Source organism: Cucumis sativus, chromosome 7 (assembly GCF_000004075.3).
Source record: "Cucumis sativus cultivar 9930 chromosome 7, Cucumber_9930_V3, whole genome shotgun sequence".
In the NCBI taxonomy this organism is placed as follows: Eukaryota; Viridiplantae; Streptophyta; class Magnoliopsida; order Cucurbitales; family Cucurbitaceae; genus Cucumis; species Cucumis sativus.
The window spans coordinates 12423698-12448796 of NC_026661.2; the positions used below are offsets into that span (position 1 = coordinate 12423698).

The 25099-nt window shown below is 35.1% G+C and overlaps 1 protein-coding gene across 1 annotated transcript in view; it reads right to left on the reverse strand.

Annotated features, from left to right (window-relative positions):
* Window positions 1-6659: 6659 nt before the first annotated feature.
* Window positions 6660-25099, reverse strand: part of LOC101215702 (phosphatidylinositol 4-kinase alpha 1) — a 30309-nt gene continuing 11869 nt past the window's right edge. Inside the window, exons 12-26 of the mRNA XM_011660770.2 lie at window positions 24133-24660; window positions 23681-24040; window positions 21590-21804; window positions 19231-19414; window positions 18918-19051; window positions 18660-18813; window positions 17554-17820; window positions 16878-16955; window positions 16649-16696; window positions 14220-14392; window positions 13941-14136; window positions 8618-8758; window positions 7968-8176; window positions 7224-7385; window positions 6660-7140 (exon numbers count right to left, since the gene is read on the reverse strand). Coding sequence (XP_011659072.1) covers window positions 6882-7140; window positions 7224-7385; window positions 7968-8176; window positions 8618-8758; window positions 13941-14136; window positions 14220-14392; window positions 16649-16696; window positions 16878-16955; window positions 17554-17820; window positions 18660-18813; window positions 18918-19051; window positions 19231-19414; window positions 21590-21804; window positions 23681-24040; window positions 24133-24660 — 3108 coding nt within the window. The 3' untranslated portion in view covers window positions 6660-6881. The remainder of the gene's footprint in view (window positions 7141-7223; window positions 7386-7967; window positions 8177-8617; window positions 8759-13940; window positions 14137-14219; window positions 14393-16648; window positions 16697-16877; window positions 16956-17553; window positions 17821-18659; window positions 18814-18917; window positions 19052-19230; window positions 19415-21589; window positions 21805-23680; window positions 24041-24132; window positions 24661-25099) is intronic.

Consider the following 25099-nt stretch of genomic DNA (forward strand, 5'->3'; position numbering starts at 1 on the left):
TGATACTCCTCTACTATAATAGTCATAATGCTAATTATGATAGTAGATCCAATACCATATATATTTAAAATAACTACTTTAATAGTTTTTGTTAATGAGTTTTTAGGTAATTGAAAACATATTTTTTTAGCACTTTTAATCCTTTCCATGCACTTCAAACGATAATTACTTTGAGAAAGAAAATTAATGTACCAAAAGAATATTGTGATTGATAGAGTGAAATTCAATTTAAAAATCTTTACTCAAGATATGATAGTATAATGCAACACGTAATTAACCATAAAAGAAGTAAGAAATATAGGTGTCCCCATCACAAATTTTCTAATCTCAATATTAGTATTATGACATCCACTATTTCTTCAAAGTCCCACAATTAAATCTATTGTATATCTACCTAATACTATATACAACGGTTCATATTAATAACAAAAACCAAACTATTTTTTAAATGCTATTTGACATAGTACTATTTCTTTAAAAATCAAATATTTAAATGGAACACACTCTATAAAAAGAGGTAAAACAATTTATAATAATTAAGTCTATAGTATATATATTTATTATTTGTAAAAATGACAAAAACAAAATTCAACCCACATATATTCTAAATGTCGCAAATGTTCTTTTTACTGATAATTTTTTGATGAAGGAATGAAATTTCCATAGTGAAAGTCTGTAAATATTGTGCAAATGGAATTCAATTTGAAACACACACTGAAAAAAATCAAAGAAAACGCCTAAACATGTTTCTAAGGAGGAAAAGATAAAAACAAACTAACATTTGTAGAATCTCTCAATAATTCTTGAACCTCCCGAGAATACCACAAAATCTTCCTTGTTATCTTCAAGGTGGAAATCAACAAAGTTTGTAGGGCTTCTAGGATTTTGGTTCGATGAAAAGGGAAAATTTAGAGAAATTTCTTTTTGTTTTTGGAACAAATAGAACGTTATGCAGAGGAGAGAAAAGTTGAGATCTTTTTTCGGTATCTTAACCCTCTCTCTTAGGAGAGATGGAGGGGAAGTTATTTCAAAGGGAGCCTTTCCATCACGTAGGGAGTTATTCTATCATTTAAAATTATATTAATATAAATTTAAATTATATTATATCTCATATAATATAAATTTTATATTATATCATATATAATATAACTAATGGTTTAGATCTCTCATATGATATATAGTTCTAATATGAATCGAATTCATATTAATTTAATGTATAGTTTATTTATGAATCTTGTTCACATTTTTATTATTATTTGAATCATATTCAAATATTAACTTTTCTCCTAAAAACTTTATATTATAATATATCAAATACATTATATTAATTGTATCATATACAATTTATTCTTTTTAATCAATTTAAATAATTCAAATTAAACCAAAATAAATTTGATTTTCATTTATCCATATTGAACTAACAATGGGACCTTATGAACCTACAGATTGAAGCTCCAACAATATGAGATTAATTTATTAAATTCTTTAATTAAATTAATATATATTCATTAACTATCAGTCATTCCTCTAAAGACTAATAGTTGCACTCTTCTTACTGATATATTTTTGTGTCCATTTGATATAACCAATCAACAATGCAATAACCCTTAACAAATTGCTCGTATGTACAGCTAGGCCAAAAATTATCATTTTGCCTCTGTAGTTACATCTAACTCCTTAAGTATCACTAATTCCTCTAATGAACAATAATTATAGTTCCACTATAAATGAACTCCTCCTGAGCCAAGAGAGGGTGTGGCGCCACATTCTTTGAGCCTTAGAATCAATCCTTAAGAGAGCAATTTCTCTACTTACTCTATCTATAGAGGAGTGAATTTCTTCTTGTATACGTAGTTGTATTCCCAGCTCCCCAATCAGACGAATCTCCAAAATGATAGGCATATTGAGTTGATGATATAAGCCACTCTCACCTATGCAAATCAAAAGATTGTCTTCGTAGGCAGAAGTTCACAACTCACTCAAGATTCAGGTCAAATCACCTATGGTGATCCTGGTGAAATGTAGTCTCAACTAGTAATGATGTTAATAAGAGAGACTATTCATTTCATGATCCGATCTTATACAAACTCTTTGTATAGAATATCCTTGCTCTAATGTCTCAACATGAATGATTAGGATCAAATGATTTGTAGCACTTTAGAATAATTGTAACAACTACAAAGCATGTCATATTCGTAGTGTCATCAAGATAAGGTATCCAACTATATATCCATCTACTACAAACCATTTAAGTTATCACTTAAACATGATCCACTTACATGTTTAGGTTACAAAAGATAACCTTAGATGTTAGTTTATTGGTTTTGTGGGTTAATGAAACTAAATGTCAAATAAAATAAAATATTTTATTTTATTAGATAAATAAAATGTTTGTATAATCTATATACAATTACAAACTACAAGACCGCAAGATTTAAGGCATCAACCCCAACAACCTCCCACTTGTCCTAAAGCTAGTGGGGTGTACAACATAAAAGTTAAAACACTATAATCGTACACAAAACAAGAAACTAACGCATACAATATGCGCCTAGTAAATCTTCCACTTGCCCTAGATTAAATGTGGCATGTCACATAGACCCAGACTCTCTAGGTGACCCTTAAACACCTTAGCCATGAGGGACTTTGCAAACGGATCAACAACGTTGTGTACCAAAGCTATCTGTGTGATGGTCACGTCCCCTCGATGCACTATCTCTCGTATCAAGTGATACTTGCGTTCAATATGCTCTCTACGCTTGTGGCTTTTGGACTCCCTAGAATTAGTCACAGCCCCACTATTATCACACTAAAGAGTAGTTGGCTTTGACATGTTTGGAACAAGTTTCAAATCAGTCAATAATTTCCTAAGCCAGACAACCTCTTTGGAGTTAGAAATACATCCTTACTTGATATTTCTCCAAACTACAGCTTCTCTATTAAGAGTACTGAACACCGAACCTGAAGTAGATTTAATAGAATCTCTATCAGTTTGAAAGTCAGATGTGTATCTTGTAAGGATGAAATCCTTAGAACCATACACAAGCATGTAGTCTCTCATTCTCCTAAGATACTTGAGGATAGTTTTAACGGCAGTCTAGTGAGTTGCTGATCTTGAATTAGATTGATATCTATTGACTATCCTCACTGCATAAAAGATGTCAGGTCTAGTACATAACATTTCATATCCTTTCTTTCCATCGTCTTTGTTTCTCCTTCAACAATTTTTTTTAATTTTTTCAAACTATTATTTGGTTGTGTTTTCTTTTCTTTGCATTGTCTTTTTCTCTCCTTTAGCAACTTTTGTTATGTTTTTTTCAAAATTTTATTTGGTTGTTTAAGATTGTGTGCCAAATATAAAAGACCGTGAAAAAAATCGTTGGGATATTGAATTGCCAAATGTAAACAATTATGTATAAAAAATAGTCAAACCTAAACGATCGTTTAGATTTGAGAAACGATAATGTACCAAAGAATCTTGAAAAAAAAAATCGTTGCAATTTGGCTACCCAAATTTGAACGATCAAATCCAAATGATCGTGTGTCAAATTTAAACGAATATGTACCAAATAATCTTTAAAAAAATTGTTGAGATTTGACTCCAAATTTAAACGATCAAATCTAGAAAATCGTGTGTGTCAAATCTAAATGATCGTTTGTCAAATTTAAACGATCATGAACAAAGAATTTTGAAAAAAAATCGTTTAGGTGTGAGTACGATCAAATCTAAACGATAGTGTAGAAAAAAATAGTCAAATCTAAACTATGGTTTTTCAAATATATTACACGTGCGCGCTAGATACCAATTAATCGTAGTATATTTTTGGTATTTTTCATTGTAGGCCTATGAACTTTTTTCATTTTTAAATTGTTTTATAGGATATAAATATTTTATGGTTTTGTTGTGTTTTTTAAAAGACTCTATTTGTAATTTCTTTTAATGTCTACCATTTAATTTCTGGATTTTAGTAGGTATAGTTTCAACTAACTTAATTCTTCATGGAGGTTGTTTAAATAATAATAATTTTCATGCAAACAGAATATAGTAAGTGACTATGATTTTAAAGTTATAGATAATAGAATGCTTTAAAAATAACTAATAATAAACTAGCAACACAAACTGAAATGAGCTTTCTTTATAACAAATAGACAAAAATATTTACATTGTATAGACCAATTATAAAAATAAAAAAAGTCCACAAGTCTACAATAAAAAATGTGTTAAAAAATGCCTCAGTTAACACGCGGTTAATCGACCACACACACGTGTAATTCTTTTTTAAAATGTTTATGATGCGCGATTGTGTACTAAATGATACACGATCGTATATGTAGCATCAACATGTTCGTGTAATTCTTTTTAATGATAAGAAAAATGCTTCAAATCTAAACGAATGGTAAGCGATCGTTTACATCATATTCACACGGTCGTGTAGTTCTTTTTAAACAATGAGAAATGAGTTTTATTTAAATCTAAACGACTGTGTTGACCATATTAAACAATCATGTTGACTAGGTAAACGATTGTTTAAATCATATCCATACGATTGTGTTATTTAAACGATGGAAAAAGAGCTTCAAATCTAAACGATCGTGTTGACTAGATAAGCGATCAACATTATACGTTCTTTTGGTGTAGGGGAGAGAAGTAGACTAGATCTATCATGTAATTGCAAAGATGAAAATGTGATCTAAATATATGGTTGATGTGTGTTGTTATCCACCATATTTGAAGGGATCATAACCTTTGGGTCCATATTGCCTTTGGGTCCAGAATGCTAGTTTGTCTATTCAGTTTCTTAGATTTTTTATTTTCCAAGTAGCTTATGACTTCCACTAACTTAGGATCTTCCCCTTGAGATCTATACATCAATGAAACTTCAAAGTAAAAAGCATTTTGTCAAACAAAAGTCACTGTCCAACCATAGATTTGGATTTGCATTTATGAATAACATACCTAACTAACAAATCACACACTCAAACAAATATCAAAATAAAAGAGATGGTTCACACAAAACCAATACTAACCTTGTAGTTTAACCTAATTTTTTTTTAGAGAAGTTGGTGGACGCTTAAAAATATTTACAAATATAGCAAAATTTCAGATTTTATCCCTAAATCATGTCTATAATCGACAAAAAAAAAAAAAATTTACTATATTTTGTAAATATTTTGGTTCATTATGTTATATTTAAAAATGTTATATTTTTTATTAAAAAAAAGTTATATTAAATTTTACTGATTAGCTCAAACACACACTTGATAGATGACTAAATCTATATTACAATTTCAAATAAAGTATTTTCTGAATATTGAAAATCAATTTTGAAACATCAAACCTAAGTTAACATAAATCTTGAATTATTATTAAGGACTAACAACATAATTTATCCTAAAATTTTATATTTGTACCTTTTAAAAATATTGATCGATGTCATATATTTAATTGTTGATAGTTCTAAGTTCTAAGGACATTTTCACGAATGGAAACATCAACATTGCAATCGGGACATTTTTATAAATGGAAACATCAACATTGACATTGATATTTAAAATAAACGAAGAGAAAGACGATCTTTTTTTTTTAAAGATAATGAAAGATTTAAAAAGAGGTTGAAAAGTGATATTTTCCCAAATTAGATAGATATCATTATTTATTTCATATTGTACACTTGGTTTCTATGGCTCTACAACAGTTTTATTTTTGTTTTTAATTTTAGAAAAGCAAACTAACAACAATAGGAACCAAATATCAAACAATGAAACAACAACCAACTCGGAACCTCAACAGAATCCTCCCACCAACAAAGCTAGGAGAAGGGTAAAGTAAAACAACCCTCTCAACCACCTAAAGAAATAGCATAGCAGCTCTTGCAAGGCCACTCCGTTAGCTGAATGAGGGCACCAAACAAACGAGGTCATGACCGTAACATCCATCAAGCTCCTAATCTCCGACACAAAATTACTATGACTTCTATATATCTATGACATTGTTGATAGAATATTAAAATTTTTACTATACTTTTTAAACTTTTTAATAGTGTATTTAGAGATGCAGTGAATTGCTTTGGATATGAGTGTTATTGGGAACGTGATCATAAAACGTTAAAACCTAATGGTTGGAATGTGCTTGTATGGATACTATTTGTCGTCGAAGGCCACCACTAATGTGATGCAACCGTAATGCGATTTGAGTTATATGAGAAACCCACTTCAAATTGTTACCTATTTTAAAAGTTTTAGTTCACATTAAGTTACTTTGCTCTTACTATTACTATATTTATTCTTATATATATGTATAAATAATGATATCTTCCCTGAGTGGCTTATTTTGATGTGACCCCATAATATGTCAGACTGATGCTGAAGGGCAGCAGACTTTCCAACAAATATATCTATTCATGAACAGTATAATTTTGTTTGCATATAGTTGTGATGAAGCCAATTGCAATTATTATTTTTCCAGTGGGACTTGAAACTCTAATCTCAAGGTTAATTAGCACATATTTTGTGATATAGAAAGAAAAATGTTGTAAAAAATTTCCCCATTGAGATAAAAAGGTAATGAGGGAAAACAAAGGCTATGTGGTGTCAACGTAAAATAATAGAACATAAAAATAAACAGTCATATTAGAGACTTATCAAATATCTTGAGAAAGTAGAGTCAAACAGAGAAGGCCTTCTATAGATATAATTCATTCAACGTTCAATTCAACGAACAATATGAAGAATATACAAAATCATTACTCAACACAATTGAAACCGCATCCATTTAATTTATAATTTAGCCGTTTATACAGTCAGGAAAAATCACTCAATAATTAATAAAATAGGAGGAAGTAGAAACTATACATTTTTTTTTTAAAAAGAAAAAAGAAACCTTACTTCTCAATGCCTTGCTGCAAGTATTGTATCAAATCATAGCCTGCAGTTGTCCATTTGTTATATGCATCAGTACAGACTCGGATCATGAAATTTGCTGCTTCACGGTCGTTCATTTCAGGATGAAATCTCTTTCGAAGATTTCCAATTGGATCACCACGACTGAAGCATGGTAATCCACTATCTAGCATTAGTAATACGGTGTTGATTATCCCATCCATATGGCGGCGAGCAGTGAGGTACCCCTTTACACACAGGCTGTGGACAAGCACACAAGGGTAACACAATCAATCTCCGAGATTAGAGTCTAAGTATACGGCAGAGGAAGAAAACTTTTCTACCTTACAAACAAGTTCCAGGTCTCACTCTTCATCACCCCAGAGGGGTCAAGAAGTTGTGTCATCTCATGGCTTAGCTTGAAGTGAGCACTCTCAAAGCGCATATTTCCTCCCGGTGATGTCTCCAGTATGAAACCAAAATCAATATGGACGAGCCTCCCGACGCTGCATCCACATATGCATGTCAGCACTCGAAAAATACTATCTACCAAAGTATTTCAACTCCCTTGGGGCATCGGACAAGCATATTTGAATAACAAGATAATAATTCGTCGAAGAGATAGAAACAATTCTATGTTGTGTAGAGATTACTATAAAATTAGCCCTCTTAAATATAAACAGATTATTCAATATGTTTTTTCTATTAGAGATTTTAAAGAACCCCATTTGGGTCTTGCGTCTCATTTCCCTCTCATAAAGGCTCCTTCAGAATTCTTTTGGTCTTTTGTGATGCAATAACCTTATCAGTTTTTTGGTTTGGTGTTTCTCTTTGCTTGGTATGGTTTGTTTTGAACCTTTTGGTTAGGTTTGTCTCTTGATTACTTAGGGAATCTCTCACTGTGTTTTTTGTGATTCCTAGTTAAAGGTTTCCATCTTTTTAGCTTGCGTTCAACGTCAGTTGAGATTCTCTTATTTTTGTCTTCTATTAAAAGATTATTTAGAGCAGTAGTCTCATTTCATTTATATAAATGAATAGTTTTGAGGTGAAAGTATCATTTGGGTGAGCAAGAGGAAAGGATAGCATACTTGTCGAATAGAAGATTGCCATTGTGTCTGTCCTTTGGTTGAAGTAACAGGCTGGCGACGGCATAACCTGCACTACTAACTATAAAGTTCTCACGGGCTGCTTCAAAACTTGGAGAGCCCACCGGCCCATAGTCCTGTTGAAAGATCTCATACAATCCCCCATCAGTGGTTTCACCCATCTGACTTCTGCTTCTTGTATTAGGAACAACCTGAGAATCGTCAATCATTAGGTAAGAAATAATTAACAAGATCTCAAGTGCAAACAAACAAACAAAGAATACGAGTAGTTAAAGAGCAGGATATGAAATTAATAACTTAGCTTAAGGAAGTTTTTCGTAAGCTTGCACCTTCAAGTCATTATTTTAATAGGAAATATTAAATAACGAAAAGAAGTAAAGAATAATATCGTGGAATTATCCCTAATTAGGCGCAACTGGTACTTTGAAGTCGATTTATATACTTAAAAATTGCTTTCAACTGAAAAGTTAAATATTTTTCTCACTGACGCAAGTCATTATCACTTCACTATTATCCATTGCAAACATAAAATTCTATGAAAAAGAAGTAATTAAATTGACTGACAGCACAGATACTTAGAGCGGATAGCCACCGAGAAAAGCATGACTAATCATATAGTTTTCAAAAGTTACCTCAATTATGCCTCTGCCGGGGCCAGTAGGAAGGACACCATATGGAAACAAATAGAGATTAAGCCCAACGGCTTGAAAGATGTCCCTAAGAAGTGATATCACTTGCAGAGCAAGAACATCTTGTCGGCAGTCATCTCCAACCTTAAATAAAGAACAAATAAAGCAAACCACCAGCATTAGCATATACTTTCTATGTATTATTTGGAAGGAAAGAAACAAGCGGCTTTTCACTGAAAAAGAAAGCTCCTCTAACTGTTTCTTTGAACTTATTATTTATCATGCTATGAGCTGGTGTAAAATCAGTTCTATTTTCCGATCTTATGATCTTTTCTCCCTTCAAACCAATTGAAGAAATCTTATGTAACTCCTTTGGTTTTGGGCCTCTGCCCCTCTCTCTATTTCATATATCTATGAAATCGTTTCTTATAAATAAAAAAAATAACAGATTCAGGATGTATATGTCATATAATTCAACTCAAGCTTGAGTACCACAATTTTTTCTCTGAAGCTCAACACAATAAAAAAGAAAATGTACCTTGCTAATATCCAAGCATATCGGAGTTTTTTCTTAACATCTACATGGCACATCGTATCAGTTATCTACTATCCAACATAGACATCCTCCAAAGTCGGCAAATGTAAAACCTCAGAAAAACTTAGGGTATGTTAGGCTCCCTATTATTGACACATACAAACGAAGGAGCAGAAAATGGAATAATCAAGTGACAGCTTAACCTAGGAGGATTGTGGAAGGAATATTCTGCTGTGGGACCCACGGGAAGGTATACAAGGAATGTTTTTGGGATTGCTGAAGGTAGGCCATATTTTGAGAAAAGTTGCAAAAACTTTGGAGGAGAAGGCCAGCATTCTTGAATTAGCTGGATAGTCTTTCCTTTTATATGTCAATATTTCTTGTGTTATTTTCTGATGTGTTTCTTTCCACTATTTAGAGGATATCTACATGAACTTTTTCTCCTACTCTATTTCTGTCAATATATAAATATTGAGTACTAAATTTGTTTCTCTATTGTGTGTTGGGACTTTTCTGAGTAGCAGGTTGTTGGGGTCCTAACAAATTGGTATCAGAGCCGCTAAAAATCCAGGGGAGAACATGAGCAATGGCACAAAAACAACTAGAGGAAAGGATGGAGCTCAGTGAGAAGGAAATCTTAGGATTGAAGGAGTTGATCCTCGGCCTAACTAAAAGTGTGGAGAAGTTGTCGGATGATGTTAAGGAAAGCAGTATGAATAAACATTGAGAGGAATCTTGTGTGTCTGATAGGTCTGGATTTAAAATGAAAGGCAAGATGGAGGGCGTTGATGCGACGTCCGATCTCATGGGTGGTATTCCGGTAGAAGCAAATATAAAAAATTAGAGATACACGTGTTTCAGAGGTGAACCCAGAATCTTGGGTGTACAGGGTTGAGCATTATTTCGAGATCAATGAACTAACCGTTATTTGGTTCATGAACCGTTATTTGCATCTATGCCCTAAACACAATTCCGTTTCACGAGCGAGGAGAACCGCCCATGAAACAGTTGTCGGATAGTGAATTTAGGGCAAGATTGGACAAGGGATTGTGTTTCTGTTGCAACAAAGAATATTCTCATGGGCATAGATGCAAGATGAAAGAAAACAGGGAGCTAATGCTATTTATTCTAAATGAAGAAGGTAGAATGGGAAGAAGCAGCAACTGGGGCGAATACTGAAACTGAGGTGGAGACCGAAACCGAGGCGATAGTGTTGAAAACATTAGAGGTGATGGGAGAAACGAAGATTGCGCTCCAAACCATCCTGGGTTTTAGTCTAAGGGAACCATTAAATTAAAGAAGACAACAAGAGACCGAGAAGTGATCATACTTATTGACGATGGGGCGACCCACAATTTCATCCATTAGGAGTTGTTGAGGAATTGAAACTGCCACCTCGAGAAGGAAACTAAGTTTGGGGTAACGATTGGGAATGGGTCAGTGCTAGAAGGAAGAGGAATTTGCAAACGTGTGGAAATCAAGCTGCCCCAGTTGACTATTGTTGCAAACTTCCTTGCCATTGTACCAGGTAAAAGTGATGTTGTGCTGTGTGTGCAGTGGTTAGTACTACCGGATTCATGGGCGTGCATTGACCTTCAATGACTGACAGTTATAGTCGGAAAATCTTAGATTATACTAGAAGGGGACCCAACGTTAGAAAAGACAGGATGCTCCTTGAAAACGATAACCAAGACTTGGGAGGTAGAAGGCCAAGGACTTTTGCTAGACTTTCAGAACATGGAAATTGAAGAGGAACACAAGATGACAGAAAGGTTGAAGAGAAAAAGGGAGATGAATCTAAACTACCCATGATTAGAGTGTTGATTTTATGGAATTAATCTATATTTCATTCATTATTTAATAGAGATACAAGCCTATATATAACTACTAAACCGGAATAAAGAGATTTTCTAATTGCCTACAGAATTACCTCCAAAGAGGGCAGTGGATCACAGAATTTTGACAACAGAAGGGCAGAAACCCATCAATGTCAGGCCATATAAATATGGGCACATCAAGAAGGAAGAGATTGAGAGGTGAAAGCGATGGTCAATTGGCCACAGCCGAGAGATGAATCCAAATTGAGGGGATTTTTAGGCCTGACTGGTTACTACAGAAGGTTTGTAAAAAGTTATGGGGACATTCTTGCACCCCTTACTAAACTACTGCAGAAAAATGGGTTTAAATGGGGTGAGGAAGCAACCGAAGCCTTTGGACAGTTGAAACATGCCATGATCTCTGTCTCCATGTTGGCTCTACCAAATTTCTCAATATTGTTCACCATTGAAATGGACGCTACAGGGGTTGGGTTAGGTGCTGTATTATCACAGAATACTCAACCTATTGCTTATTTTAGTCAGAAATTGTCTCCCCATGCGCAAGCCAAGTCTATATATGGAGAGAACTGATGGCACTGCAGAAATGGAGGCATTATTTGCTGGACAGAAAATTCACTCTACTTTCAAACTAAAAAGCTTTGAAATTCTTGATAGAACAACCGGAAGTCCAACCCCAATTTTAAAGGTGGTTGACCAAATTCCTTGGGTATGACTTTGAAATCTTATATCAGTTCGGGTTGCAAAACAAGGCCCCGGACGCCCTATCCCGAATGAACCATGATGTGGAGCTAAATACAGTGACAGCCCAAGGGCTAGTTGATGTTGAGATGGTTATGACGGAGGTGGAAAACGATGAGGAACTCCAAAACATAATCAACACTTTGAGAGGATCCGGAAGGAAAGGCTAATTATAAATTTGTGGTTGGCCGCTTGCATCATAAAGGAAGGTTAGTGCTTTCTAAAACCTCAACTTTAATTCTGGCACTACATACTTCTCATGACTCAGCTTTAGGAGGCCATCATGACTCCGCTTTAGGAGGTCATTCAGGATTCCTCAGAACATACAAGAGAATGAATGGAGAAATCCATTGGGTTGGTATGAAAAATGATGTGAAAAGGTATGCGGAAAAATGTGAAGGGTGCCAAAGGAACAAAACGGATGCCCTTTCACTGGCTGGACTTTTACAGCCCTTAACCCTACCAACTTAATCCTTGAAGATTGCACAATGGACTTTATAGAGGGGCTTACAAAGGCAGGGGGATTTGATACAATCATGGTGGTAGTAGATCGTTTAAGTAAAATGACCCATTTTATCACCCTTAAGCATCCGTTCACAACAAAGCAAGTTACTGAAAAAATTCATTGAAGAAGTGATTAGTAAGCATGGGATCCTCCCAGATCTTTCTAAGCCATTTTTGGAAGGAACTATTTTTTTCCATGGGTATCTCTTAAAAGAAGTTCTACATTCCATCCGCAAACGGATGGCCAAATCGAACGAGTAAATCGTTGCCTCAAGACTTACCTACGCTGTTTTTGCAATGAGCAGCCCAACAAATGGCACAAGTGTATACAATGGGCCGAGTTGTTGTATAATACCACTTTCCACTCATCTACTAGGATTACCCCATTCCAAGCGGATTATGGAAGGTCCCCACCCCGACTAATTTCATATGGAGACCAGAAAACAGCCAATAACAGTGCTGAACAATTACTCAAGGAGAGGATTTGGTGATTAGTGCCTTGAAAGAAAATTTAGTCGTGGCTCAAAATCAAATGATGAAGCAAAGTGATCTCGATCACCAAGAGTTGAAGTTTAAAATAGGGGACGAGGTATACCTAAAATTGAGGCCGTATAAACAAAGATCATTAGCTCGGAAAAGGAGTGAGAAATTAGCTCCAAAACTCTAGTCCTTACTGCATAACAAAAGAGATTGGGGAAGTTGCTTACCATTTGGATCTCCCCCTAAAGCCATGATTCATAATGTGTTTCACATCTCTCAACTGAAACTCAAGTTAGGTCAAACCCAACATGTTCAGCACTTACCACCACATTGACTGAAGAATTTGATTTACAAGTTGAACCCAAGGCTGTTTGGGAACTCGTTGGAACAATGACATTGCATGATAGCAAAGCAACATGGGAATCAGTTTACTCTATGAATCAGGAATATCCCTCTTTCCACCTTGAGGACAAGGTGAGTTTCGTGGCTGATGGGTATTGTTAGGGCCCCTATTATTCACGCATACAAATGAAGGGGCAGAAAAGGTAATAACCAGGTGACAGCTTAACCTATGAGGATTGTGGAAGGAATATTCTGATGTGGAACCCACACAAAGGTATACAAGGGAATGTTTTGGGGATTGCAGAAGGTAGGTCATATTTTGAGAAAAGTTGCCGAAACTATGGAGAAGGCCACATTCTCTAATTAACTGGAGAGTCTTTCCTTTTATATTTCGATATTTCTTGTGTTATTTTCTGTTGTGTTTCTTTCCAGTTTTTAGAGGATGTCTACATGAACCTTGTTTCCTACTCTATTTCTATCAATATATAAATATTGAGTACTGTCTCTAATTCTCTGTGTTGTTCTGTTGTGTGTTGGGATTTTTCTGAGTGGCAGGTTGTTGGGATCCTAACAGTATGCTCCTTTGTAAACGTAACGAAATTTTATTCCAAATCTAAACATTTGTAAACGTAACGAAACTTTATTCCAAATCTAGACATTCATCTGGGACCTCAGGGTATAATTATATGATGCCTATCAGCATGCTAACATAGAAAACAACAAAGAAGCTGGCTATTAAACGATTGATTAATTTCTGAACCTTGAATTAGGAAAACTTCAGCTTGTAATTAAAATAAAATAATGTAAAAATGAAGAAAAAAGAGAACAAATGCAGTTGAGAAAGCAAAGTTTTACATTGGAAGGATGCGGAACTTTGTTGTTAACTCACCTTGAAAATGCAAGCTTGTGGTTTTATGTTATTTGGGTCCCCATCCCGATCAACCACGTTGAATGTAACCATGATAGGAACTTTTGCAGCCGACTGCAAGGGTATTCCACTGTCTACTTGAATCCCACGGACAAGCTTGTTTGTGGCAGTTGGTAGATATAGGTCTTCACCCTCCATTTCGATTTTCTCCAACTCACTGGGAAAATGGTTTTAGCAACTTTTTCAGTTAATCAGCAATGTAGGAAAGGTTAGCCACAAAACTGACAGTCAAAAACGCACCTCCTGATGCCAGCTCGACGTTCATCCTTGGGAAGTGGAAAGAGAACACCAGATATAGATGTAACTTTGTCAAAGAAATCAAACTCTCTTTTAAATAAGTCAAGAGCCTTGGGAGTGAAACCATCAATAATATGCTGCCTTACAACTGGCAATAAGGCTAGAAATGAACCATTCTGAAAATACCACGTTACAGGATTGTTAAGCACTAAATCAGAAACAACTAAACTATCAATATAAATAAAGATAGAATGCAAAGAGCAGTTCGAGGATACATTATGTCCATCCAGGTGAAAAATAAATATAATCACTGTGAGTGTGTACACAATGAATTTGCTATGAAATTTTTGGATCAAATGAATTATGATAATCAATATGTTTCTACAAGTACAACTAAAAAAGCCCACCATTTTTTTGAGAAAAGTTATCGTAGCTAAAATTGGCTCCACCACCAAGCATGATCTTTGGTCGGTTAAGTCTTCATATCTCTTCTGGTAGATATTCTTACTCATAGAATTGTCATTACCAACCAAGTGTTTGACTTTTCTGAAGATCAAATCGAACAAGATAGGAAATTGTGGCTTTGATCATATTTGCTGGAAAATGTGACTTTGATTGGTAGAGAACACTAATTCCTTGAGACAATCAAAAGATGAAAAGCAATCTCTTAAAAGCGGACCATTGCACTTGCCCAAAGGTTCCAGAAAAATGATCGCACAAGAGGCAACTATATTATCTTCTTAGAACCAACAAAAGGATAGCCAACTATAATCAAGGCAGGAATGTTAAAACTATTAATGGGGGAAGGAAAAGACCACCCAAAAGCCTCCAGTATAATACCTTAATGGGTATTTTGAGGGACATTTTGATTAATGTGGTTTGAATGAGAGGGCCCCTAGTTAGGGATATATTAGAAGTATTACTAGAATATTAGTAGGGTTATTAGAAGGGACAAAATAATAATTAGTTAGTAAGTTCTATAGGGGAATTTATTCTCAGCCCACTTGAATGTGCGGAGGTATGTGTTAGATACCTAGATTAGTATAGGGTAGGGGTAAAAGGGTAATTAGATTTGTTGGTAGTTAGTTGGATATAAATAGGAAGTTGGAGAGGGAAGAATTTGGTGAAGAATTAGGACTGCAACATTCCTTGAAAGAGAGGAAGGGCAGAGGGTTAGGATTCTTTTATTTTTCTTTTACTGCTTTTATATTGTAATTTCTGTGAAGATATCAATAAAATAGAAACACTGTATCAATGTTCTATCAGTTGGATCCTAACATGAACCTGCCTAATGTGCCCAGGCAGCTTCAGGAATAAACCTTCAATCATGTGAATCTTTTATTACAGTGATAAATTGTTTCATGCAATATGGGAAGACTCCTATTTATAGAGTTTTATTACAAGTGTGGGTAAAGAAAGGAACTAACCTAGAATCTTACCCAATTAACCCTTGTTCTTCTTACATCATTCTATCCTCCCAAAAAGAAAACTCACCCTCGAGTTTTGGAAAGAGAAATGAAACAATCAAAGAATAAAATAAGCCCGTTCAACGGAGTATGAACAAACCAACCTCCTACAACTTGAACAAAAATATTATGATTAAATATTATGATTAAGGAACCCCTCAAGAAAATTTGTGGAAAAGAATTTGGGCCATGTGAAATTGTTAACAAACAAAGGTTTGGGATAGGTGGGTTGAGCAAAATAGGTTGAGACAAACATAGGTTCGACTTAATGAGTATCGCCTTCTTCTTCATCTTCCTTGAAACTGGGTCACACAATCTCCAAGTCGGAAGTAATAAAATTTTCTTCCCTTACAGCTTCCACACAATCAACTGAAATTAGGGCTTTAGTGTTTTTTGAATCCGTTCAAGGATTGTGCTCATGATGAGGGCAATTTCAAAGTTGTTCCTGTCTCTAGAAGAATGATGATAACCGGATTTTGTTCAAGGACTGTGCTCTTAATGAGGATAATTTCATCAAAGAATGTTAGGTTTACTTTTTGACTGAGGGCAATTGGGTCAGGTTGTGGATGGCTCAGAGCATCAGTTGAAACCAGTTTGTTGGGAAGGAATGAAGGGTTAGACTAGACCACCTTTAAGAAAGAATGGGATTGGTAAAGGAAGAACTGTGTTTGACGAAGGGATGTTTATTGATGGGCTAGGAGCCTAGGAAAGTCAATCGTCATCAAGACATTGCACAAAAATCAATAGAGTGCAGACATTTGGGCCCATCAATTGGAGGACAACCGGTGCCAGGTTCAGAACAAAAAACAGCAGGTGAAGGACAGTGGGGACTGGGGTTGTACGTTAGCACTTCCTCTAATGACTGTCTATTTTTAAGTAAGGAACAATATTTTGTTCAAGTTTCAAAGTGTACTTAAACAAGAAAACGCAAGATACTTGATTTCAGAAACACCAATAAAGACGTACCTTCCCAGAGTTAACATCTTTCCCAGAGTCTGGTAAAGAAGTCTCACCCTGCAAGACATTAATTCAACTTATTATATGTACTGCAAAACATATCATTGCAGTAATGCAGTCACACCCAATATATGTCGAGAAAATAAAAGATTAAAAGAAAATATAACTTTAAAACCATAGAACATATAAAGAGAATTCCAAAAAAATATACATCAACCACATGTGAAATTTCACAAACCTGCAGGTGCCAGATCAGAATATGAGCAAATATATCACTTCTCTTTGCTGCTCTGAGTAAATATCCTTCAACCAACCTCTGAAAGCAAGTAATCAGATAACATGTAAAGAAAGCAAAGATATTTAGATAGCAAAAGAGCTAATAAGTTAATCAGCGATGATAATGTAGTCATCAAATTTTGAACCTTGCTTAAATTAACTAAAAGCAAAATTTTGTGCTAGCTGTAACAGGTTAGTTTATTAATTTCAATTGATTTCTCAATAATTAAAAAGCGTCATCAAATGAGATATATTCTTGTGACGAAATAAGAAATAGTAATAATAGTAATAGTAATCATAATAATAATACTTTCACATCAAGAAACAATGAGGCAAAAGTAAACCAAAATCCAAAGGATATATATTTAGTCGTATCAATTAGTGTAAACAAATATAAAACTAACTTTCTAGAAAGGAGAAGTGCCAATAGCCTAGGCTAGGCAACAAGTCTATCACCCAAGATTTAGTAATGATTAATCAATTGATTTATTGACGGAAAATGAAATCAACAAAATGAATGGGAAGAGAGCTTCAATCTAGTCCCAAAAACTAAACTGAAAAAATCTAGAGAGGGTCTTAAACAGCTAAAAAGAGTTTGAGAAAGAATAATGGCTAGAGAGTTTATTAGGAACACATACCCCTTCATCATATCGCAAAGCTTGCACCAGCTGCGGCATGAAAAATGTAACCTTTTCAGGAGGATAAGATTCCAATACCCTAAGAACATATGCCATAACACGTGGATGCCCCTTGTAAGCAGGAGTGAGGAACTCAAGAGCTTGTGTAATTGAACAAGCAGCCCAATGTGGCAACTGTCGCAGAAGTTCAGAATTTTCATCAACAGCTTTTGGCGTGACAAAATAAGGCAAAGCTTCAGGAATGGAGCGAATATCCAATATGTGCAACTGCAATAAGAAACCGCATCAGAAAGATGAAAAAGCCAAGCATAGGCTTATTATGCAACAGTGGAAGACAAGACAAACTGCCCTCGTGTTGATAAAATTAAATTAACCATAACCCAGAAGCTTAAGCTTTTGGGTCAATCGATGATTTTAAAATATGAAAGATTTCTTTTAGAAGAGAAGAAGGTTTCATTGATGAATGAAATAAATAGAGTGATAAACTCCAAACAGTGGGTTACATGAAAACTTTAGGGTCTCGAAAGGTGAACTTTCCAATTTGAAATCAATTAAGGACTACATCATAGAAATGTGTTCATACCAATACAAAACATGAAAAAGAATCAAGTCCATAAACATATCAAGAGAAGTAAAAGAATCTCTTAAAAAAATCTTCCATTCCTCTCCCCCAAAGAAACCAAAGGAAGACTATTGAGAGCAGGCCACAACAATCTTCTCTCCATGGAAACGATTAACAGAGATTTTTGTCCATGGATCAATTTTAGAAACAAATGAAGAATTTCAAATGAAAGTTGGTTGATTACGTCTGATGTATCTAAAATCAAACCCAAATCAACTGTCTAGCTATAGTATTTAGACAATAACAATCAAACCCAAATTTAACAGTTTCTATACCCAAAATCATTTCACCTCTTCCCAAATCAACTTGTCTCCACAATTAAATTACAAGTACTGAAATGTGCTGTACACTTCTTGTTCTCACCTTACATAGTTAACCATGAGAGCAAGAGCTTCATAATATTCAACCAAAATAATAGTGTGTAATGCACAGAAAGCTCAAGTTTATAAATTTTAGCTTAGAGAAAAAATTAAGAAACAATAACCTGTACTAGTTGATTCATTTCAACTCTAAGGAATGCATTTGTTGGAAACCTTGAAACCATAGAAAAGGCGATTCGTGGATCCACAGAGAAGGCAGTCCGAGCATGTTCAATCCATTTTTCAGCAGTTAGCTTGGGTCGAGAAGGTGTACTCTCCCTATGTATAAAAGAGGAGAAACAATTATATACACCTGTAAGATTTTCAGTTTATGTAAATTCTGTCTATAACAAGAATGAATATATTCAAAGCATGTATGTTACTTAATATTTGGCTGTGCCCAGACTTCAAGTCTATCAGCCTCATGCTGGCATAACATCAAAAGTAGTTGCCTTCTTTTTTCTCTTCCCACAGCATAATTTTCCAAATGGCCCCAGACAGGGTGATAATGATCATTCTGTTAAAATTTCAATCACTCAATTAAGAAGTTGAAGAACTTACACAATACTAGAAACTTAGGCATTATGTAAAAAGGAGCTCGCAAGGCACTATTCTCTTCTGCAGAACATATTTTCTTAGAGCCTAGAGGCTCAATCATTAAGACATGATCAATGGCTGAAGATACAATCATCTTACCAAGTCAATCAAAGAAATGCCATTTTCACGCCCACGCATTTTTGCATCAGAATGCAGACTATTTCCACGCTCACTTGAAAGGTAATGAAGAAATATGGATACAGACTGAGCCTCGCTTTGGGCAAAGTTCACATGCTTTACGTCATACCACTCTGGCTCATGTGCAAACCATCCTAGGGATGCTCTGAAAGAAGTAGCAAACACATGTTTTAACTTCAAATAAAAATTGTGGTGGTTTTCACGAAACAACCACAAGTGGTGGGAAGAATAAATTTTAATGCAACAGGTGGCACAGTTATGAAGAGAAAACAGAAAAATGGAATATTTTAACTTTACCAGTAAACCTTATCAACATCATTATACCTTTTTCCTTTTAAACGAAGATAAACTTCTTTATCAATAATAGAAACTCAAAGTACAAGAGAGATATACAAGAGCGTAAAGAGCAAAAAGCAGGCGGGATCCAAAGGTGCACCAAAGCATCTCAACTAGTTTGACACCCCATAGCACCAATTCCAAAATATCATATCCCAAATAAACACGAAGCGAACAGACAAAGTGCTAGATAAAAATCAACAATGTCCAGCTTAAATACAGAGAGCCGAGACAGGAAAAATTAGAGAGAAATAGAAACAAAACTGAACCAAAACCAGTATCGAAAAAAAGGAGCCTAACAAAACAGCTACTGTGAAAACAAGTCCAAATGAAAAATCTAAGCTACAAAGAGGACCAGCCGAAGAGTCAGAACACTCCTGTCTGAATTAACTTCTAAACGTGGTATTTGACACAACAAATCCCAAAGTGACCTGCGAATGATCAAAGAAACCCCATTGACAACTTCAATTATGCTGACCCCTAATTCTGTCCCATGACAACATTTAAAATGATGTCATCAATCAGAACAGCTAAAGTTTCCAAATGCACAGCGCTCATGTCTGTTTTACTTCCAGAAATCCACTGAAATGTGTTCTTCTATTTCAGTAGTGAAAAACCACCACTCTGAGATTGTTACTTGATCTTTTAACTTTACAAACCCTCAACATTTTCAGGGACAAGACCCACAAAGTAACTAACAAACTCCTGGACAAATCAATTCAAATATACAACGGGAACTTCTAAAATCTTCCCCAGAAGGCTGTATTCATAACCATTGTAAACTTCATCATCAACATCGAATGAAGAAAATGATAGCTTGACAAAAAAAACTGCCACCAGGATTTCTCATATCACATGCCCAATAATACATGTGGCTGCTTGAAAGACTCAACACTAATTCTCAGATTTCCAAGAGCAACCTCTATACTAAAAGAGGCCGGAAACACCTTGATATTAACAAGCAATTTTCTCAGAGACAAACTTGCTAGATTACATTCAGTTTCCTTCACTAGAAAAATTTGTGCCCGGGACATCTTCAATTCTAAATTGGATACAACTCTAGAACTCCCTTTTTCCTAGCAAACCTTTCACGACGCCATCCTCGTTTTTTGGAACTGTCCAACGTCTTCCAATTGGATATCATGCTTTATGATGCCCGATGATGAGTTATCACTGAATGATTCACAACTTCTTCCTCCAGGTTAATGGCATTGTCAAACTCAATAAGGGCAAAAACTGTAGGTCTATGACAGAAAACTGCTGTCCCACATAGTTAGAATACCTGAAGAAGCCCCTACTGAAACCACAAATTCCCAACCAATGTCTCTAGAGCTCCAAAGTAAAGGCAAAAGAGATGAATTCCATTTTAGATTCTTTGATCAATGACTATGCCTGGATTATAATTCTTAATGAACTTTTCAGGGCTGCCCGTTTTGTAATGTCATTCTGGCACCTAGTGTTCCAAGAAATTATTTCTATGGAGCTGGAAGAGAGTAGATAGGACTAAGCTGTCTCTTTAAACCAAGATGATGCCACAATCATTGACTAAGGACAGTAGATCCTTAGGCAATTCCAAGGGTATCAATATCATTATATCAACCTCTAACAACTAGAATTATGTAAGTTCAGACATCATAAAGGATGTGAGTAAATATTCATTGCTATATCAATCTTCAGATACATTAGTAGACTAGGATAACAAAAACTAAGAACACCACAGCTGAAGGATGAGGCAACCGAGAGAAATAATAGTGCATAGTTAATTGATTACACATCGAATTCTTACTTCTTAAAGTGTGTATATATACATAATACAGAGCATCAGTAATACTAATTCCACAAAGATATCAAGATCCAACTCTTGTATAAATAAAAAAAAATCGTTGAATGAAAGTATCTTAGCATATTGTAATATACCATCACAAACACTAATGCAATACTTAAACTGGTCGTAAAGAAATATGACGGATATAATAATGAGAACCTATATATTCGGTCCTCCAGCAGCTCCAGTCCAGTTTTAAAATTCTGTAGGTTGCCCTGAGCTTGGCATGAACAAAACTTAAGCCCTAGAAGCATCAAAGTAAAAAAGGAACCAGTTGCTGCAGGATGACGAGAAAAGTTCCATGGCGGCTTAGTGGACCCTTGTAGCAAACGACCAAAGAGCAAGAGTTGTTCAACACTGTTGTGTCGAACTACCTAGTGAACCAACAAAAAATTGAACTGGTTAGTTATATATTAAAAACAAAATGAAGGATAATTTTCCAGACAAGCCAATAAGACGAAAGATTTTTAAATATATTTGTCTCAAGTAGTGACATAATCTTACAATCTAGAGCTTAAAACAAAGTTTAAACCACTCAAGTAAATTGAAGATGCTAAAGATGCTATATCATTTAGTGTTAACAACTTTTTCGCAGGAAGGTGACTCAGTGAAAACGGCATACAGAAGTCAAACATGTCATTGCTGATATGAAAGAATAAATTAACGACATGAGAAAGTGAGCTAAAAAAGGAAGGATGCTAAATCCTGAAGAGTTTTACTTCCCATCCAATGAGGAATCAAGGAGTGTAAGGTGTGTTAAAAGAATATTAGGGTTTATGGATTATTATTCTTTTTCTTTTCTTGATATTTTTCATTTATGTATTTTCCTTTAGTGATTTCTTTGAGGTCTATTTATTCTCATATGTAAAGTTCATTATGTAATCTGATTTACTCAATAACATAGACATATAACATGGTATCAGAGCTTTAGGTTTTGTCTCATTGAACTTTAGTTGCCGCCGCTTTGATCTCTGCCTCCGTCGATGGGTTGTCAATAGAGGCAAATCCACACATAGATTCACTGCTTGTGGTTCACAACTGCTAGGCATCTATTTTTTGTTCGTTACAAAGTCTTTCATGAGTATTCATCGCCACTATTTGTGACTCTTTGTGTTTGTGGATTTATGTTTTGTTTTCAAATCAGTTGTTCAAAGATTTTGTTTTAGATCTCTCAATGAGGATCTTTGTTTGTGCCCAAAAGTTGTTATTTTGTTCTTCGTAAGTTTTGTTATAGATCTCTACACTAAAATATATGTTTCTATCGTAGAAATTCTTGGTTCCATTCTTTGTGGGTTTGTGTTTCTAGCCTAGAAGTTCTTGTTTTCATTATTAATGGGCTTTTTATTCTAGATCAGATATGCTGATTTGATTCGAGAGTTTTTTTAGCAAACTCAAGTTATTCGTGATTCTACCATCTTGAGTTTGAGGGAAGGTGTTAAAAGAAAATTAGAGTTGTGTTAGACCCCAATCCTGCACACTTATAAAAGAAAGGGCAAAGGGGGAATGCACAGAATAGTGGAAATGGAGAGCTGATGGGAGAGGAGAAAAAAACCTAAGGGCCCATTTTTGTCATGGATATAAATAGGGAATGTTTTGGGGATTGGAGAATTAGGTTTTGTTTCTTGTGAAAGCTGCTGTACACTTTATTAGGAGATGTGTCCAGCCTTCTCCAAGGAGCTGGTTTATTATTCCTTCTTGCATTTACTTTCCTTATTTTTCTATTCTTGGTTGTTTGTTGAACATTTATCTTCCTTATCAATATATTGTAATAGAGTACTCTCTGTTTTGGCCTTGTTGAAATTTTTCTGAGTTTCAGGTTTAGAATCTTAATAGGTTTGTGGATTATTATTATTTTCTATTATTATTTTCCAAAACTTGAAAGGTGAGATACCCAAAACTATACCAACCAAAAGATAAAGGACATTGAGAATGAAAGACATTGTACCAACCAAAAGAAATAAAATACAACACCAAAGAAACACTCGAAAAAGTCCTAACGGTTGTCTCCCAAAGGAAATCATAGTAGCAGGTAGGATAACGTTGATTTCTATCATAACTTTCCCTCTAATTGTGTTTTGACTTTTGGTAACGGACAATATGTTAAAACTCTTGGGTAAACACTTACTTTTGGTACCAGACAATAAACTAACATTCATGTGGGTAAACACTGAGACAGCATGTACGTTCAACTTTTGCTCACATTCCATATCCAAAACTGCAAATATTTAGGATGCCTAAGAAAATTTTAACCTCAAAGCGGTCGATAAAGAATCCAAGCCATATTCTATGAGCAATTATTTGTTCAACAGGATCAATCTCAGGCTGCATTTCTGGTTCCCCCGGAGATAAGTGAGGCCTTAACATGGCAGCAGGTCCTGAATACTTGACGTCCGATGCAAAGAGACCCCGCTTGGTATCAATTGTCCATAACCATGCATCAACAAGCTCAGCAAGGACAAACGACCCAAGTTCAGGTGCTGCAGACACCAACCAAGTCCAAATAAACACACCAGTTTCAATTGCATCAGGAGTGGAAATGTATGCTGGACACCAACAAAGAAGGCGAATAAGTTGTGCAAATCCCTCAATGTTTGTTTTTGATTCAGAAGCCTGAAAAATGAGTACGTATTATGAGAAAAAAAGATGCACAAAGACAAAAGGATACTTCAACCACATCCACCCATGAAAAGCAAGAAGCATACCAAGTTTGATAGAAGCAAGGCAGTTGCCTGAGAACAAGTTTCTCGAAATTTCAACTTGTCGAGGCCACAGCCTTTTTCTGCTCCACTAACAAATTGTTGAAGTGACTGCACAAATTTCATAATCAAAATCCCATTAAATGAATCATCCTCATTCTGCGGTTGTTGGGGAAGTGCTCCAGTGATCAGCCTTTGAAGGCCCTGACCAAAACCAAGACCAGCAACGCCAGTCTGAAATCCACCAATGCTGTTATACAACCTTCTCATACCAGCAATTTCTCCAGCATGGTTGCATTTAACTGTTGCACTGACCATACCAGTACTGAGCACCTCCAAATTAAAGGCTTCTGTCAGTTTTAAGTCGGCCCCTGAAGCTGCAGCTGCAGCAGTAATGACAGCAGGAATGTTTGCTGTTTGTATGCCAGTCCAATGTTCATTTTTGCTAGTGCCAATCCGTATCTCAGATAAAAGAGAAATCACATCAGGTGTGTGCTGGGCTCTTTGCCATGTATTCGCTTTGCATAGTTTTTCCTGGAAAGTCAACATTAAAAATACATTTTTAAGAAAACAATTATTAAAACTTGAAAGTGAATGCCCCAAAGAAAATGTGATGGAACTTTATTAAGATTAAACAGTTGGTTATAGTTTCTCAAGAAGATTGAAGTTTTCCAAAATGAGAATATCTGATATTTTCACCACTATTCCTCTTTAACTTTTCTGATCTAGCAATCTCAACACGACAAGCCCATTTACCTTAGCCAAAAATCCTACCTATTGAATACGATTTTAAGTTCTGTAATAAGCTACATAAGGCTTCGATATGTTTTTACAGAACCAGGTATGCTAAACCAAAATATAACAAATGCTCAATATTTTTCTTAAAAGAAAAAAGGTTACAAGGGCACAAACTCCATGAGGAAGTCAATCAGACTTATGGCATTCAATCTCATATTGCAAGAAATCCAAGAAT